Here is a 19,000-nt window from a genome sequence, read left to right as displayed (position 1 = left end):
ATTCCACAAAATTCAGGAAAATTTTAGGGCTTTAGAATCTCCTATGCAAAAATTAATTAATACGGGTTAGTAATCATTTGTGAGTGTGTTACTACACTTTACTCAAACGTTCCATTTGTTGAGTCACATAGTAGCGCCTTGCTTTTAACATTTTAGAAAGTTTTTTTTTTTAAAGAGTCATAGAGGTCTACAGCACAGAAAAAGGCCCTTTGGCCAACCGAGTCTGCGCCAGTCAAACAAGTACCTAACTATTCTAATCCCATTTTATAGCACTAGGCCCATAGCCTTGTATGCCATGGCATCACAAGTGCATATCCAAATACTTCTTAAATGTTATGAGGGTTTCTGCTTCAACCACCCTTTCAGGCAGTGAGTTCCAGATTCCCACCACCACCACCCTCTGGGTGAAAAAATTCTTCCTCACATCGTCTCTAAACCTCCTACCCCTTACCTTAAATCTATGCCCCTTGGTTATTGATCCCTCCACCAAGGGGAAAAGTTCCTTCCTGTCTACCCTATCTATGCCCCTCATAATTTTATACACCTCAATCATGGCCCCCCACTCAATCTCTTCTGCTCCAGGGAAAATAACCCCAGTCTATCGAATCTCCCCTCATAACTAAAACTCTTCAGCCCAGGCAACATCCTGGTAAATCTCCTCTGCACTCTCTCTAGTGCAATCGCGTCCTTCCCATAATGCGGATTCCAGAACTGCACGCAATACTCTAGCTGTGGCCTAACCAGCATTTTATACAGTTCCAGCATAGCCTCCCTGCCCTTATATTCTCAGCCAATAAAGTCAAGTATCCCATATGCCTTTTTAACCACCTTATCTACCTGTCCAGCTACCTTAAGGGACTGGCGGACATGCACACCAAGGTCCCTCTGATCCTCGGTACTTCCCAGGTACCATTCATCGTGTATTCCCTTGCCTTGTTTGTCCTGCCCAAGCGCATCACCTCATACTTATCCAGATTAAATTCCATTTGCCACTGATCAGCCCATCTGACCAGCCCGTCTATATCCTCCTGTAATCCAAGGCTATCCTCCTCACTATTTACCACCCCACCAATTTTCGTGTCATCCGCGAACTTACAGATCAACCCTCCTACATTCAAGTCTAAACTACAAACAGCAAGAGACCCAACACCAATCCCTGTGCTACTCCACTGGACACAGGTATCCAGTCACAAAAACACCCCTCAACCATTGCCCTCTGCTTCCTGTCACTCAGCCAATTCTGGATCTAATTTGCCAAATTGCCTGGAATCCCATAGGCTCTTACCTTTGTTATCAGTCTCCCATGTGGGAACTTATCAAAAGCCTTGCTGAAGTCCAAGTAGACTACATCAAATGCACTGCCCTCATCTACACATTTGGTCACCTCTTCGAAAAATTCAATCAAATTGATCAGACATGACCTCCCCTTAACAAAACCATGCTGACTGTCCTTGATTAATCCCAAGTGTAGATTAATTCTGTCCCTCAAAATTTTCCAATAGTTTCCCCACCACTGAGGTTAGACTGACTGGCCTGTAGTTCCCTGGTTTATCTCTTCCTCCCTTCTTGAAAAACGGTACCACATTGGCTGTCCTCCTGTCCTCTGGCACCTCTCCTGTGGCCAGAGAGGTATTGAAAATTATTGCCAACACCCCTACTATCTCCTCCCTTGCCTCACTCAACAGCCTGGGATACATTTCACCCGGGCCTGGAGATTTATCTACTTTTAAGCCTGCCAGACCACTTAGAACCTCCTCCCTTTCTATGCTAATTTCTTTAATTATATCACAGTCCTTCTGCCTGATTTCCATACCCAAATTATCTCTCTCACTTGTGAACACCAACACAAAGTATTCATTTAGAACCCTACCTACGTCTTCCGGCTCCACACACAAATTACCACTATGGTCCTTAATGGACCCTACTCTTTCCCTGGTTATCCTCTTACTCTTAATGTACTTGTAAAATAACTTTGGATTTTCCTTTATTTTACCTGCTAATGTTTTCTCATGCCCCCTTTTAGTTCTCTAATTTCCTTTTTAAGTGCCCCCCTACACATTCTATACTCCTCTAGGGTTTCCACTGTTTTGAGCCCTCAGTATCTGCCATAAGCCTCCCTTTTTCTCTTTATCCAATCCTGTATATCCCTCGACATCCAGGGTTTCCCGGATTTGTTGGTCCCACCCTGTCTTTACTGGAATATGCTGGCCCTGTACTCTCCCTATTTCCTTCTGATGCAGTTTTACCTTAAAGTAGCTGCTCCCAGTCCACTCTGGCCAAATCATATCTGATCTTATTAAAATCGGCCTTCCCCCAATTTAGAACTTTGATTTCGGGCCCATCCTTGTCCTTTTCCATTACAAACTTGAATCTAATGGAGTTATGATCACTACCTGCAAAATGCTCCTCCACTGATACCTCTATCACATGTCCGGCTTCAATCCTTAAAATATAGACCAGGACCACCCCCTCTCTTGTAGGATCTTCTACGTACTAGCTTAATAAGCTCTCCTGGATGCATTTTAAGAATTCTGCTCCCTCTAAACATATCACACTATGACTAATACAGTTAATGTTGGGGAAGTTGAAATCCCCCACTATTACTACCCTATTATTTTAACACTTCTCTGTAACTTGCCAACATATCTGCTCTTCTATTTCTCTCTGACTGTTTGGAGGCAATAGTACACTCCCAGCAATGTGATTGCTCCTTTTTTGTTTTTCAGTTCTACCCATATGGCTTCATTTGAGGAGCCTTCTAAGATGTCATCCCTCCTTACTGCTGTAATTGATTCCTTGATCAATACTGCGATACCCGCTCCTCTTTTACCTCCTTCCCTGTCTCGCCTGAAGACCCTATATCCTGGAATATTGAGCTGCCAATCCTGCCCCTCTCTCAATCATGTCTCTGTGACAGCAATTATATCATACTTCCATTTGTTAATTGGTGCCCTCACTCATCTGCCTTATTAGTCAGACTCCTTCCATTAAAATAAATGCCATCCAACCTTGCCAAACTCCCTTGTGCCTTAACTGACCTATAATTTCTATGCCTTCCAGACTCACTTGCTCTCTCTTCTAATTTTGGCTGTGCATTTCCCCCTGCTGAACCTCCTCTCAGGGTTCCATTCCCCTGCCAAGTTAGTTTAAACCCTCCCCAACAGCACTAGCAAACCTCCCCGCAAGGACGTTGGTCCCATTCCGGTTCAGGTGCAACCCGTCCACCTTGTACAGGTCCCACCTGCCCCCAGAAATGGTCCCAATGTCCCAGAAATCTAAAGCCCTCCCTCCTGCACCATCTCTCCAGCCACGCATTCATCTGGACTAACCTCCTATTTCTATACTCACTAGCGTGTAGCACCAGAAGTAATCCAGAGGTTACTACCTTTGAGGTCCTGTTTTTTAATCTGTTTCCTAGTTCCTTAAATTCTGCTTGCAGACTTCAGCCCTCTTTCTACCTTTTTTATTTAAATTAGTATTATACCATGGAACCCAATGACATTTTTCTGCTAAAGAACAGCAGTAGCCACAAAGCACTACAAAGTTAAACTGGTGCTCTTTGCAGAGGCTCAGATTGTTCATAATTTAATTGTTGTTTAGTCAGGGAACTTTGATTAGATTAGACAGTTCCAGGCTGGAAGTCAGAAGAAAACAACATCATGATTAGTCATTTGGTAGCACAAAACTTATGTATTTCTGAAAAATAAGATACATTTTCTGTCAAAGCTTTTTCTCTTGTATTCATCTGGACAATTAACAAGAAGATTCCAATGTCAGGGGAAACAATATATTTATACTGTATGAGAAGAGAGCACTGATTGGTTGGCAAGTGGACTCTGGTAGATGTTACCATGGAGAACGCACCAGTGAATGGTGACTGATAGTTAACTGCCAAGCATTGTTTGAAATTTAAACCAGGCAGCTTGACTCTGATTGGTCAAGGCATTGCCCTGAGGAATGAACCACAAATGGCTGTCACTTATTTTGTTTAGTTGAACCAGGCACAACTTGTGTACGTTATTTCTGTCTGCAATGAACAGGGCACTGTGTATTAATATACGTAGCTTCCAGTACACACAAATGCGCCACACTGCCGGACTGCCTGACAATCTTAAATTGGTTATCAGCGTAATTCTTAGTACACTGAGGATTATTTAATAAAAATTGTCCAATCACGAAATTACATCTAATGTTGGATACAGCGTTTTGAGTTTTGCAAGCACGAGCTAGTTGGATACGGTCCATACCTTGCCCGTTGCAAGAGGCAAAAGGGGCATGCTGTTTGATACAATCCACCAGTCTTTGGGACATACAGCCTACATACCTAGCATCACACTGGCACTGAAATTCATATACTACATTACTCATTTGTGTGATATGCAGAACATCTTTTTGGCCTGGTGGCAGCAAGCTGTCAGCGGCAAACACTACTCGTGTTGATACTGCATAGTAGCAGCGTGAAACAGCTAGCTTCACCTGTTACTCAAATTTTTGAGATACCTTGGCCCTGCAGGGTAATCTGAGGTAGACAGGGCACTTTTCAGTGCCTAAAGTGACAGCCTTGGGTCTGTTTATGAGTTTGCGTGATATACAGCGTGAAATGATCTGATTAGGGTAGCCATTATCCCACAGGTTGTTTTTGATGTGCCCTATTTCAGCAATAAGCTTAAATGGTGAGCAAATGGCTCAAGTCCTATTTACGAGGTTGCCAATAAGGCCAATCTTACAGCGCATGGAACTGTAAGAATCCCAATGCATGTATTGACCAGTGAAAGTAGGTTTGCGGTAGACCGTGGGAGAACTCCCGGCAGATTCCTCAACTAGGAAACAAGGAGAGGAAGTTCATTTGACTGCTCCATTTCAAAGGTGAATTTGAGGGCAGGATGAAGCCCATTAAGACACGCAAGGAAATTATTACGTTCAGCTGCAGATTTAAATATAGCAAACGCAATTTCCACATACTGGAAATATGCAAGGGGAAGGAGGTTAGGTGTCATTCCATTGAAGACATGTTTCTCATGGAACCCAACAAAGACGTTTGTGAGAGTTGGGCCTAGAGGGGATCCCATGGCAACACCATCTATTTGGGCATACATGGTGTCATTAAGGCTGAACTCAACTGCGCAAATTGCCGAGTTCAAAAGCTCAATGAATACCGATTCACAGAATGATGGCAGGTCTCGATCACTATGATATAGTGCTGCAGCACAAAAATGTCTGTTTCTCAGCAATATTCAAGTTCTGTACTACCAAACAACTATTTGTATACTAGAAACAGAGGTACAACAAAAACCAAATTTGGGACATCAACAACAGAGTTCGACTTACAGGTAAGTTAAGAACAGGTAAGCTGTCTATTGAATTTCTCCAAGTGTATTAAACCCAAGGTTGTGCCAGTTTTCATTTCCAAACGTATCGATAATGCTAAAGTGAGACAAAGTCCCACAATTAGGTGAGAATTTATGCAAGAGGAGACTGAACACATTGGTAAAAGGGCTATTACTTTACCCCGTGCCCTACAATACACTTGGTCAGACGTGCGCAAATTTCTTTAATTTTTCTATTTGATCCGTTTATGCCTCTATACTGCTTCAATAACTGATTGCACCATAAACAGTACCCATTTGAAACACATCCTCACTTAAGCGGAAGCGGCTTGGCACAATTATTGATGCCACTAAACATGTAACAAATCTCTCTGACCATGTACTCTCAGAAAGCAAGGAGTTTATTATGGCGCATGTTTTCAAGTTTGCTGTGCCTTCATCCCAAACCAAATGGGAAGAGGTATTTGCTGAGTTCGAACTCCTCTAATCCCAACTATCCCATCACAAACCAGCATCCACTGAAGACGCTGAATTCTTGAAAGCGCGCCTAGCTGATCTAGCGCATGCATATTGCGGGATTCAGAACGACCTGCATGATTTTCACATGCAACACAAAAGTCTTACAGCTTTGTGAGGCCTTAAGACCAACTTGGACATATACATCAGTAAACCTGACAAAGGGATGGGAATAGTCATCCTTAACAAGCATGACGATATCAACAAAATGCATGCCATTCTTAATGACGGGTCCAAATTCGTATCCATTGGACCTGCTGCTCAACATGACTGGACAGCCTTGCTCAAAAGTAAGCTAAAAAACGCATGCTGGACTTTGTAAGAGCGATGAGCTGCCGCGTGACATATATGACAGGGTTCGTCCTCACGGCTTGCTGCATCCACTGATGTATGGGCTGACCAAGGTACACAAAAATGATGGCCCTTTACACCTCATCTTATCTATGACCAGTTCCGCACAGCATCAGTTGGCCTAATGGTTGGGCGAATTATTACAGCCTGTTTTGCATATCGATGGCAATGTTGTGTCCATGTGCTCATTTGACATTGCTAACATATTCACCAACATTCCACTTAAAAAAGCCATAGATATTTGCATTGCAGCACTGTATCATGCCAATCTAGACTCCAAACATTGCATAAATCAGCAGTCATTGAGCTTATAAACTCGGCAACTCGCGCAGTTGAGTTCAGCTTTAATGACACTATGTATGCCCAAATAGGTGGTGTTGCCTTGGGATCCCTTTTAAACCCAATTCTCACCAACATCTTTGTTGGGTTCCATGAGAAAGGTGTCTTCAATGGAATGACACCCAACCTCCTACTCCTTGCATATTTCCGATATGTGGATGATATGTTTGCTTTATTTTAATCCGCAGCTGAACTTAATAATTTTCTTACACGCCTTAATGGGCTCCATCCTGTCCTCAAATTCACCTTTGAAATGGAGCAGTCAAATGAACTCCCTCCCCTTGACGTACTAGTTCAGAAATCTGCCAGAGGGCTCTCTACCATGATCCACTGCAAACCTAACTTCACTGGCCAATACAAGCACTGGGGCTCTTAAAGTTCCACGCACTACAAGGTTGGCCTTATCGGCAACCCCTTAAATAGGGTTCGACTCATTTGTTTACCATGCAAGCTTGATGCTGAAATAGGGCGTGTCAAAAACATCCTGCGGGATAATGTCTACCCTGATCAGATCAGTGTGTGATATACAGCGTGAAAACTAATGAACGGGCCTAAGATTGTCACTTTTAGCCCTGAAAAGTGCCCAGTCTACCTCAGATTACCCTGGAAGGGCACAGTATCTCAAAACTTTGAGCAACAGGTGAAGCTAGCTGTTTCACACTACTACTATGAAGCAGCAACACGGGTGGTATTCGCCACTAACAGGATTCTGACGTCACAGAATCACAGTGCAGAAGAGGCCCTTCGGACCATCGAGTCTGCACCGACACGTGAGAAACACCTGACCTACCTACCTAATCCCATTTACCAGCACTTGGCCCATAGCCTTGAATGTTATGACGTGCCAAGTGCTCATCCAGGTACTTTTTAAAGGATGTGAGGCAACCCACCTCCACCACCCTCCCAGGCAGTACATTCCAGACTGTCACCACCCTCTGGGTAAAAAAGTTTTTCCTCACATCCCCCCTAAACCTCCTGCCCCTCACCTTGAACCAATGCCTCCTTGTGACTGACCCTTCAACTAAGGGGAACAGCTGCTCCCTATCTACCCTGTCCATGCCCCTCATAATCTTGTACACCTTGATTAGGTCGCCCTCAGTCTTCTCTGCTCCAACGAAAACAACCCAAGTCTATCCAACCTCTCTTCATAACTTAAATGTTTCATCCCAGGCAACATCCTGGTGAATCTCCTCTGCACCCCCTCCAGTGCAATCACATCCTTCCTATAATGTGGCGACCAGAACTGCACACAGTACTCCAGCTGTGGCCTCACCAAGGTTCTATACAACTCCAACATGACCTCTCTATTTTTGTAATCTATGCCTTGATTGATAAAGGCAAGTGTCCCATAAGCCTTTTTCACCACCCCACTAACATGCCCCTCCGCCTTCAGAGATCTATGGACACACACGCCAAGGTCCCTTTGTTCCTCAGAACTTCCTAGTGCCATGCCGTTCATTGAATACTTCCTTGTCAAATTACTCCTTCCAAAGTGTAACACCTCACACTTTTCAGGGTTAAATTCTATCTGCCACTTATCTGCCCATTTGGCCATCCCGTCTATATCTTCCTGTAGCCCAAGACACTCAACCTCACTGTTAACCACCCGGCCAATCTTTGTGTCATCTGCAAACTTACTAATCCTACCCTCCCCCCCCCCCACCCCACCCCCCCCCCCCACCCCCCGCCCCCCCCCCACCCCGCCACATAGTCATCTATGTCGTTTATATAAATGACGAATAATAGGGGACCAAGCACAGATCCCTGTGGTACGCCACTGGACACTGGTTTCCAGTCACTAAAGCATCCTTCTGTCATCACCCTCTGCCTCCTACAACTAAGCCAATTTTGAATCCACCTTATCAAATTATCCTGTATCCCGTGTGCCTTTGCCTTCTTTATAAGTCTCCCATGTGGGACCTTGTCAAAGGCTTTGCTGAAATCCATATAAACTACATCAACTGCACTACCCTCATCTACACAGCTGGTCACCTCCTCAAAAAATTCAATCAAATTTGTTAGGCATGACCTCCCTCTGACAAAGCCATGCTGACTATCCCTGATCAAACCTTGCCTCTCCAAGTGGAGATAGATACTCTCCTTCAGAAATTTCTCCAATAGTTTCCCTACCACTGACGTGAGACTCACTGGCCTGTAGTTCCTTGGCTTATCTCTACAACCTTTCTTAAATATCGGAACCATATTAGTTGTTCTCCAGTCCTCTGGCACCTCCCCCATGGCCAGAGAGGAATTAAAAATTTGGGTCAGAGCCCCTGCGATCTCCTCCCTTGCCTCCCTCAGCAGTCTGGGACACAAATCATCTGGACCTGGAGATTTGTCCACTTTTAAGCCTGCCAACATCTCCAATACCTTGTCACTCCCTATATCAATATGCTTAAGAACCTCACAGTCTCTCTCCCCGAGTTTGATACCTTCATCTTCATTCTCTTGGGTGAAGACGGACGTGAAGTATTCATTCAACACTCCAGCGATGTGCTCTGGCTCCACATTTAGATTGCCCCCTTGGTCCCTTATGGGCCCTACTCTTTCCCTGGTTATCCTCTTCCCATTGATATACTTATAGAATATCAAGCCAAAAAGACATGCTGCCTATCACACAAACGAATAATGTGGTGTATGAATTTCAGTGCCAGTTTGATGCTAATTATGTAGGCTGTACATGATGACAGATCTTATAAAACAGCACATCTCTTCCGCTGCTCACAATGGTCAACATATGGATTGTACCCAACCAGCCTGTGCTTAGAAAACTCAAAACACGGTGTCTAACATTAAATGCGATAGGACAACGTTTGCTAAATAATCCTCAGTGTGCTAAGAATTACGCTGACAATCAATTTAAGATTGTCAGTCAGGCTCGCAGTGTGGCACACTTGCATGTACTGGAAGCTACATATGTTCATACACAGGGCCCTGTTCTTTGCAGACAGAAATAACATGTATACACATGGCATCTGTTTCAGCTGAATAAAATGAGTGACAGCCATTTGTAGTTCATTCCCCAGGGCAATGTCTTGACCAGAGTCAAGCTGCCTGGTTTAAATTTCAAACAATGCTTGGCAGTTAACTATCAGTCACCATCCACTAGTGCATTCTCTGTGGTAGCATCTAACAGAGTCCACTTGCCAACCAATCAGCGCTCTCTTCTCATACAGTATAAATATGTTGGTTCCCCAACATTGGTATTTTCTTGCAAATTATCCTGATGAGTACAAGACTAAAAGCTTAGACAAAAAATGATTCTTTTTTCGGCAACACCAAGACAGTTTACTTTTGTCACAAAATGTGGCTATGTCCATATTCAAGGAGGGATATCACTACCTTAATGTGATAAGTTACAAATAACATAGGAACTTACTGGGCATTTGGCATGTAACAAACTGCCTGATTTGCTGGAATTGTCCAAGGCTGCGTTGTCCAGATCAATGCATGAACAGAGGATACATCACCTGCAAGTTAAAATAATTATTTTAAGACTAAACAAATAATGCTTTTACAGCTAAATAAAAAGGACAAAAATTTTTCACCACTCGATATCTATATTACAGATGCATTTCATCATAGGTCAAATATTACTCTTCCCACTGATAAAAAGTATTTTTCCGATATCTGTTAACTTCTCAAATGGATTCTATTATTCTTCAGAGTTGTGGGCAAAATAGCCACCTTATCGTCAGAAAAATTTAGGATTACCTTAAAACATCAGATGGCTCCATACCTTTCATGCTTTATTTAAAAATAACTTTTTAATAGCACACTAATATAATAACACATCCTGTAACCACAGTATCACAAGATAGCTTTGTCCTTCCCAACTTTTCCTCTCCTTAAACGCAGTGACTCACACTCAGTGGTAGGTTTCAGAAAGACAGGAAAATATATTTTAAGTGCTGACAGCCATATGCACCTCACTCAACTGGCCATTCATCAAGTAAGAGTTCAAAGAGAGAGTATCAGTATTCTGTTCAGATATGCAGGTCCATAGCAGTCAAGCTAGATTTTGGTCACATCTAATATCCATAACACTTACACTTTTCAGCAGGGCTTGACAGGTTGTTATCTGGAGAGGGATTCTGGTTGCCTATTTCCCTCCAAGTCAAGGGAGACAAAGCACAGTTTCAGCACACCTCCAGCTACCAAGTGGAGACTAACTAGTTGTCTAGTTCCATTAATATTGATCTTAAATTAACCAGTGGGAGGTGCAGCTTTTAAGGCTATCTTTGACAGGTCCTTTCAGCCCTCCAATAACTATCAAGTTGGTGTTCAAGCACGAGCATAGACAATTGAGTGTTGTCAGGCTATTCATTCATGACGTTAGAAATGATAAACATTTAGTCCATCTATAAATAATCCTTTATACTTGTGGCAATAATGTGTCTTAAGAGCAGTTACCCAACAATTCTCCCTTCTACCTACATTTTTACCCAGAACTAATACATGGTGCTTCAATAAGCTGCATCACAATACTGTACCTGAATCAAAATTTTAAAGTCAACAATAATATATTTGTAACTCTACTCTACCTGGTGTTGAAGTCAATTTGGAGGGAAGTTTCACAAGAGGAAACTTGACATATACTGATCGACTAATATGCTGTTGATTGTATTCAAGTTCAGCTTCAGCCAGGGCTGTCCTGCATAGATAAATGATAAACTTTAACAACCATTTTATCAAGTGAGGGATAACTTAAAATTCAAAGTGACTTCCAAAGAAATAAATTACAAACCTTGTGGAAGGAGACCAAAATACAGGTTTGTAGTCTTGGTAAATGTAACCCTTAAGGGAAAGAGAAGTAAAATTAACAAATTATCAAGCATTGGGCAATATATGAAACAGACATGAACAGCAAAATACCTTATCAAACATTTTGTGGAAAATGTTTAACTGTTTGGCTTCATATTGTTTGTCAAAAGTGTAATAACATTTATCCCAATCTGCCATCACGCCCCATCGAATGAATGCCGCTCGTTGGCGTTCAATTGTTCTTTCGGCAAATTCTCTGGCTAGAAGACAAAAAAATTATATAAAACATTTTTAAGTAATGTATAATTGTGTAGGTTAGCTCTTCTGCACTCCTCTGCATGTAAAATTTCTAATTTCAATAGTGAGGTAATGGGATGAGAGGGCCATCACACTATCAGAAAAGCTGAAAATTGCATTTAATCTTTAATTTTACCATCGCAGCAAGAGCTATATTCATTTTGCAGTGATGAGGTTGTGCTATGCTGTTGTTCCTATGATATCTCATAATTCTTGTGTTTAATTAATTTCAGAATTATTTAAAGATTAAACTGGAATGTTGGAATGATCACAGTATAGCTGTTTATATTTAGTCTAGCTTTCAATTTTCAACAGATCCAATTCTACACCACCATTCTCCATCCCTAAATTTCCTTACCTGCACCATTACCATAAGCATAATAGCTGATGACATATGCAAACTGTTAGAATTAAAACCAACCTTCTCAAAAACAAATACCAGTTGAGAACATAATTTAGGTTTTCTGAATTGACAAAAGCTTCTCAATTACATTACTCAACTGACAATGTGCATGCCGTATCATGGATCAAACATTTATGTATTGGGACCTTTCTAAAGGGCCAACCAGAATGGTTAAAGCCACGCAGATGAGCAAAAAAAAAGCCATCACTGATCTCGGTACAGTAATCTCTAATCTCAATTGGAGGGTTGAGTTCACAATTGGGTTCAGGGCTGATGAAATGGAGAGTTCATGCTTCTGATCACTATCCAGAGAATTCTGCCTGGAAGCACAAACATGTATATCAATGAGGAAAGCATTGGGCTTGGCTCTGATACCATCGCAGATGCAATAATCAGTTGACATTCAAGTTTCACACAGACAAAATACCAGATGATGACCTGCCACACCATTTGAGGAGGAGGGGGAAAATTGGAAAGAAAATTTAAAATAAGCCATGGGTGAGTTGGAATTTTTGCACTCCTTCACATCAGTTCCTTCACCCTCAGCTATCACGAGTAAGTAACAAAGAACTTACTCTCTGCATTTAGCAAATCTTTGAGTCAACAGAGGGAAAGTCAATGCATTAGAAATTTATAAGGGTAAAACTGAAAAAACCCTCCAAATACAGCTTGTGTGATTAGGACAAAATTCACATATACTGCTAAAGCTGACCACAATTCAAGTTTTTTTTTATAGGGTGGGTACTGTCTTCAAATTGTTTCAAAAATTTGCAGTTCTAATGGCTGACAATAGTGGTAAATAGGACAACACAGTATTCAGGTAACAAATTAACTAATGTTGACGGCATCATGAAGAAAATTACCTTTTTGTCTGATCTCTAAAGGAGAAAGTGTTTTAGCTTCTTCACCATATTCTGCCAGTGCTCTAAGCTCAATAGGCAACCCATGACAATCCCAGCCTGGTACAAAGTGAACTCTGGAACCTCTCATCATCTGAAACCTATTAGTGATATCCTTTAGTATCTGCAGTTAGGGACATCAGAAAACAATGTTAAGTCATGGAATAAGATGAGACAAGTTTACTTTTCTTAGATAAATATATATATTTTACTTTTTTTAAATTATATTATCAGGCACAATACATCATCAAATCATGATTTGTAAAACTGACCACAGTATATAAAACTTAGCCTCACTATACATTTCCCTTTCAAGGGAAATTGTCAAAATAAATGTATGCATTTAATGAGGACTAAAGAGAATATGAACTTACTTTATTTAAGGCATGACCAACATGAGGGTCACCATTAGCATAAGGTGGTCCATCATGAACACAAAAATCCTTTCCTTTCCTATTTCTTTGCCAGGAATATAGCTCTGAAAAACCACATTCCTATAAAAACAAGAAACACATCAAGGTTTCAACAGCTTACAATACCTTATTAATTTACCACACACAAACTCAAAATAAAAGGGACCAATGAGGAACTGTTTTATAGAATGACTACACATGACTAAAGGAATTCTGTACTCTTCATGGCATAGCACACGGGAGTAAAGATCAAGCATTTTTTTCATGTGAAGTGGGTTAGAAGGAATGGGGCAATTGACTATTTTTAGACATAATTCAGTCCTTATTTTTGTATTTCCATTACAACTCCTACGTCCATATAAATAATAGAAACTGAATATGCAATTTGTTGTTACACCCTCCTGACAGCAGAGGCATTGCAGCATCTCTACTGATAAATACAGCATGACATGTTGATATAGGCAGTTTCATTATAAATGTAGACACAGGAACACAACAGAAAACATTGACAAGTAATGTGCTCAAACAATTATATATAACATAAATTTTGAAAAAGTTTAGCTTTTTGCCCCCATAAATTTTCCTTGTATGTCTGGAAACACAATCAGAACATTTTCAACATTTATAATACAACAACTGATGGCCTAGGATCTGAATAATTTGGAGGGAATTTAAATTGCCTTTCAGTGCATTAGGCTTGTTGACTTTCTCTATCCTCTGGAATTATCTCCACCATCTTCAAAACTGCTGTCACCAACCATTTTCAAACTGCAAAACGCTCAAATTGCCTTTCCCCTCCCAAGTCAAATGCATCAATACCACGATCAACACACACTCACTTTAAGTCCCTCTAATCTGGCATTGGGGCGACTTCAGAGACAGAAATAGTACCTGTAATTCATTGCCAGCAGCACACTCCATTTTGAATGTGCAAAAGGCTAACTGGTGTCCCACAGTGTCCTCAGCTCTCTAATTCCAAGCAGCTGTTACTGCACACCAGCGGGAACACCCTGGACCTCACCTCAGCTGACAAACTAAACTAAGTGAGGGTATCATCAGCTTCAGGTGTTGTAGACAGGGGATGTCACCCCTCTTAAGTTCATGAAGTCTGGAACGATGAATGAGGCAGGTTATTCTAGCAAGGGGACAACAGATCTGAAGGCAGACACCAGGATGATGTGTGACTCATCCAGGGCACCCCTCTAATGAAGCAGACTTGCGGTCAGTCACCTCAGAAAAGATTGGGACCTTACCGAGCATCATCCCATAGTCAGCAATGAAACCCAGTCCTAAAAAATGCTGTTGCTTACAGTAGAAGATTTTTAAAAATTCATTCTTGGAATGTGGGCATCGCTGGCTAGGCCAGCATTTATTGCCTATCCCTAATTGCCCTTGAGAAGGTGGTGGTGAGCTGCCTTGTTGAACCGCGAGATAAAAACAAAAGGGTCGTGAGGACTGGAAACGTCGACTCTTATCTTCTCCACCAATGCTGCCAGACCTGCTGAGTTTTTCCAGGTAATTCTGTTTTTGTTGAACCGCTGCAGTCCATGTGCTGTAGGTACACAAACCCACAGAGCTGTTCGGGAGGGATTTTGACCCAGCAACAGTGATGGAATGGTGATATATTTCCAAGTCAGAATGGTGAGTGGTTTGGAGGGGAACTTCCAGATGGTGGTGTTTCCACGTATCTGCTGCCCTTGGCCTTCTAGATGTAGCAGTCGTGGGTTTGAAAGGTGCTGTCTAAGGAGCCTTGGTGAGTTCCTGCAGTGCATCTTGTAGATGGTACACATTGCTGCCACTCAATGGTGGAAAGGGTGAATGTTTGTGGATGGGGTGCCAATCAAGCAGGCTACTTTTTCCTGAATGATTTCAAACTTTGTGAGTGTTGTTGGACCTGCACTCACACAGCTAAGTGGAGAATATTCCATCGCCCTCATGACCTGTGCCTTGTAGATGGTAGACAGGCTTTGGGGAGTCAGGAGGTGAGTTATTCACTGCAGAATTAGCCTCTGACCTGCTCTTGTAGCCACAGTATTTATATGGCTAGACCAGTTCAGTTTCTGATCAATGGTAACCCCTGAGGTGCTGAAAGTGGGGGATTCAGCTATGGTAATGTCACCGAATGTCAAGGGGTGATGGTTAGATTCTCTCTTGTTGGAGATGATCATTGGCTGGCACTTGTGTGGTGCAAATGTTACTTGCCACTTGTCAGCCCAAGCCTGGACATTGTCCAGATCTTGCTACATTTGGACACGATGAAAGCAAAAATACTGCGGATGCTGGAGATCTGAAATAAAAACAGAAGTTGCTAGAAAAACTCAGCAGCATCTGTGGAGAGAGAAACAGAGTTAACATTTCTAGTCCAATATGACTCCTCTTCGGAACCTGCAAGAAGGATCTAGCTTCAAACCTGTCCACAGCAAGAAAGCCTTCAACACCATCTCAGTTTCTCCTCGAGTTTACATTTACATGAATTGTGACACATTCACCCTTATCTTCCTTCAACCACAACCAACACCCCACAGCCTTGGTAACAGCATCCACAATGGCCGGGCTCAGGTTATACAGGAGGTGGCTGTGACTGGTTTGCGGCCTCTCACTTTGCTAAGTGAATCGCTTTCTACCATCCCCGAACCCACGCCCGGATCGCTGCCCACCCTGCGGCCATACCCTCTGGATGTGCAGCTCCTTCTCCAGCAGCTCCCGGCCGCTCAGTTTCATCGGGAAGTCGGTGCGGGGCAGCAGCACCGTCTCCCGGAACTTGTTCTTCCTCTGGCTCGAACTCGAGGTCCTGCTGGCGATCGACAGCCGGTAGCAGGTGGCGGCGGCACGCAGCTTCCCGGCCAGCGAGGGGCCGCAGCGGCCTCTGAGCGCCAGGATCATGGCGGAGACACTTCCAAGGGCGAGGGCGTGCAGCAGGACCCAGCGGCTTCCGCTGGCGGGAGGGGGGAGGGGGGGAATCTCGGGTAACGGCGGCCGCCGAGGCTCAAAAAACTCGCGTCTCAAAACCGCAGCTTTTCTCAGCCCCTCAACAGCTCCTCCCTGTCCAGCTCAGCCTCAACAACTGTCTATTCAGGTCACACACAAAAAAACCCTTAACTTGCAAATCAATGGAAACATCTGGAACTGCGCCTAAGCAAATGGCATTTTAAAACAAAAATGTCACATCTAAGGAGTCAGAATGTCATAAACTTTCTACATGTGTCAGTCAGTGCAGTGATTTTAATAATCAAAAACAAAAACAGAATTACCTGGAAAAACTCAGCAGGTCTGGCAGCATCGGTGGAGAAGAAATCAGTTGACGTTTCGAGTCCTCATGACCCTTCGGCAGAACTGCTGCCAGACCTGCTGAGTTTTTCCAGGTAATTCTGTTTTTGTTTTGGATTTCCAGCATCCGCAGTAGCTTTTAGCTTTTTGTTTTTATTTTAATAATCAACTTTATTGTGTCTTTCAGGTTCATTAAAGGCATATTCAATACCAGGAAAACAAGAGTTATACCGCTGTTCTCTGATAAGATGTATTCCTGGGGGTTTAATCACATGATCCCAAACTCCCACCTCCAATTGCTATGTTCATCCTTGTGTTGAAAATGAACAAACTCTTCTTTGCCCAACTGAATGATTCGCAATTGTCTGTCAAAGACCATTTTCCCATCTCCAATTTCTTTTTACCTGTAATTTATGAAAGTGAAAAATAAAGCATTTTTTTAAGTTCCCCCTTGATTTTTCTCTTAGACTGCAGTGTCCAGAGGATGAATCTCTAATTCCTGGAGACTTTGGGTCAACCTTAGGAGGTTGGTAATTCTATTATACCTGCTAGAGAAAAGTGATTTTATTAAAACACTTTCTATTAATGGGACATGAGGATTTTCTTGGTGGTTCTGTTGTTTATAGGATTAAAAGTAGACTATTCAGCCCCTCAAGCTTGTTCTGCCATTCTGTTAGATCATACTTGATCTGGACCTCAACACCATTTACTCTACTTTGATCCACATTCCTTGATATTCTTACCAAATTAAAAACTGTTTTTCTTAGAGTTCAACATTTCCAGCATTCACAGCCTTTTGGAGGAGGCAACACCAGATCTCCACTACCCTATGTGTGAAAAACTGCTTCCAAAATTCACATCTAAATGGCCTAGCTCTAATTTTAAGATTGTGCTCCCTTGTTCTGGATTTACCCACCAGAGCAAATAGTTTATCTGTATCTAGCCTGCCAATTACTTTTAATATTTTAAAAATTCTTGTTCAAAACACCTCTCAAACTTCAAGGCAATACAAGACATGTTTGTGCAACTTGTCCTCATTGGTTAACCCTTTAAGTCCTGCTGTAATTCTGGTGAATCTATGCTGGGTCTCATCCAAAACAAATACATCCTTTATGAGGTGCAGTGCTTAAAGCTGAATTCAATATTCCAGATGGATTCTAACCAAGGTTCTGTGCAACTGAAGCATTACCTCTCCCCACTTTTTATTCCAGCCCCCTTGTGATAAAAAAACAGCACAACAAATGCAAGAAGCGTTCATAACAAAATAGATATAGAAGTGGCACAAGTAGAGATAAATGGGTCTGATCTCGTAACCATTATTGAGATGTGGTTGCAGGCGACCATGGTTGGGAACTAAATATTCCAGGGTACTCAACTTTTAGAAAAGATAGGCAAAGTGGAAAAGAAAGTGAGGTAGCACTGAGAATAGAGGATGTGATGAAGGCTGTAGGGAGTGAGTAGACCAGGAAATTAAGATATAGCATCAATTTGTTTCAGACTAAGAAATATGAAAGGGCAGAAAGCACTAGAGCAAGTAGGCCTCCTAACAGTAATAGTATTTGACAGAGTATAAACAAGGAAATTACAGGAGCATGTAAATGGTCGATGCAATAATAATGGGGGCTTTAATCTTCTACAGATTGGGCAAACCAAATTGGCAAAAGTAGCTGAGAGGACCATTTCATGGAATGCATTTGAGATAGTTTCCTAGAACAATATGTCAAGGAACCAACTAAGGAGCAGGCTATTTAGATCTACTGTTGCGTAATGAGATAGAGTTAATTGCTAATCTTACAGTAAAGGATCCTTTAGTAAAGGAGTAAAGTTCGAGAGTGCAAATACAAAACTCGGGTCTTAAATTTAATTAAAGCTAACTACAAATGTCTGATTTGACTGAGCTCGATTAGGAAATTAGATTAAAATAGATGATGTAATAGATAAGTAATGGCAAACATTTAAAGTAATAATTTATCATTCTCTATGGATACACATTCTCTTGAGAAACAAAAACTTGACTGGAAAAGTGGTCCACCTTGGCTTACTAGAGAAATGAAGGAGAGTATTAATTTTTTTTTTAACCCTACAATGTTGCCAAAAAAAAATAACATCAGGGATGTAGTGCTACCGGAGTGCTGCTCTGGCACCTTGCTTCACCTCCAACCATTATATTAAGTCGTCGTTTCAATGTAACATAACAAGTATTAACAACGTGCCAAAACTACTTTCTGGCGCCGCCATATTATGCGCCAGTACCCTGCCACCTTTGGTCAGTGTAGGCTGCAGAGACTGTGCGCGAAGTCAATCATGCATGGATATTGCAAGTTTTTAATTTTCTACCTTAATTTGGGTTGATGCTGTTCATTGTCGCATGTTTAGTGTCTACGCATTTTGTGTCTTTTTACCCTGACACCTAGCTCTCGACAC

General features: G+C 42.0%; 1 protein-coding gene across 1 annotated transcript in view; it reads right to left on the bottom strand.

Moving 5' to 3' along the window:
- The window catches only part of iars2 (isoleucyl-tRNA synthetase 2, mitochondrial), a 108,140-nt gene extending 91,942 nt beyond the window's left edge, over positions 1-16,198 (bottom strand). The window contains exons 1-7 of the mRNA XM_078557098.1: positions 15,980-16,198; positions 13,271-13,390; positions 12,861-13,020; positions 11,409-11,557; positions 11,281-11,330; positions 11,078-11,187; positions 9,913-10,003 (exon numbers count right to left, since the gene is read on the bottom strand). Of these exons, the coding sequence (XP_078413224.1) occupies positions 9,913-10,003; positions 11,078-11,187; positions 11,281-11,330; positions 11,409-11,557; positions 12,861-13,020; positions 13,271-13,390; positions 15,980-16,192 (893 nt within the window). The 5' untranslated portion in view covers positions 16,193-16,198. The remainder of the gene's footprint in view (positions 1-9,912; positions 10,004-11,077; positions 11,188-11,280; positions 11,331-11,408; positions 11,558-12,860; positions 13,021-13,270; positions 13,391-15,979) is intronic.
- Between the last annotated feature and the right edge of the window lie 2,802 nt (positions 16,199-19,000).

This window comes from Cetorhinus maximus, chromosome 14 (genome assembly GCF_964194155.1).
Source record: "Cetorhinus maximus chromosome 14, sCetMax3.hap1.1, whole genome shotgun sequence".
NCBI classification, from domain to species: Eukaryota; Metazoa; Chordata; class Chondrichthyes; order Lamniformes; family Cetorhinidae; genus Cetorhinus; species Cetorhinus maximus.
This window is presented reverse-complemented; position numbering and strand designations above follow the sequence as displayed.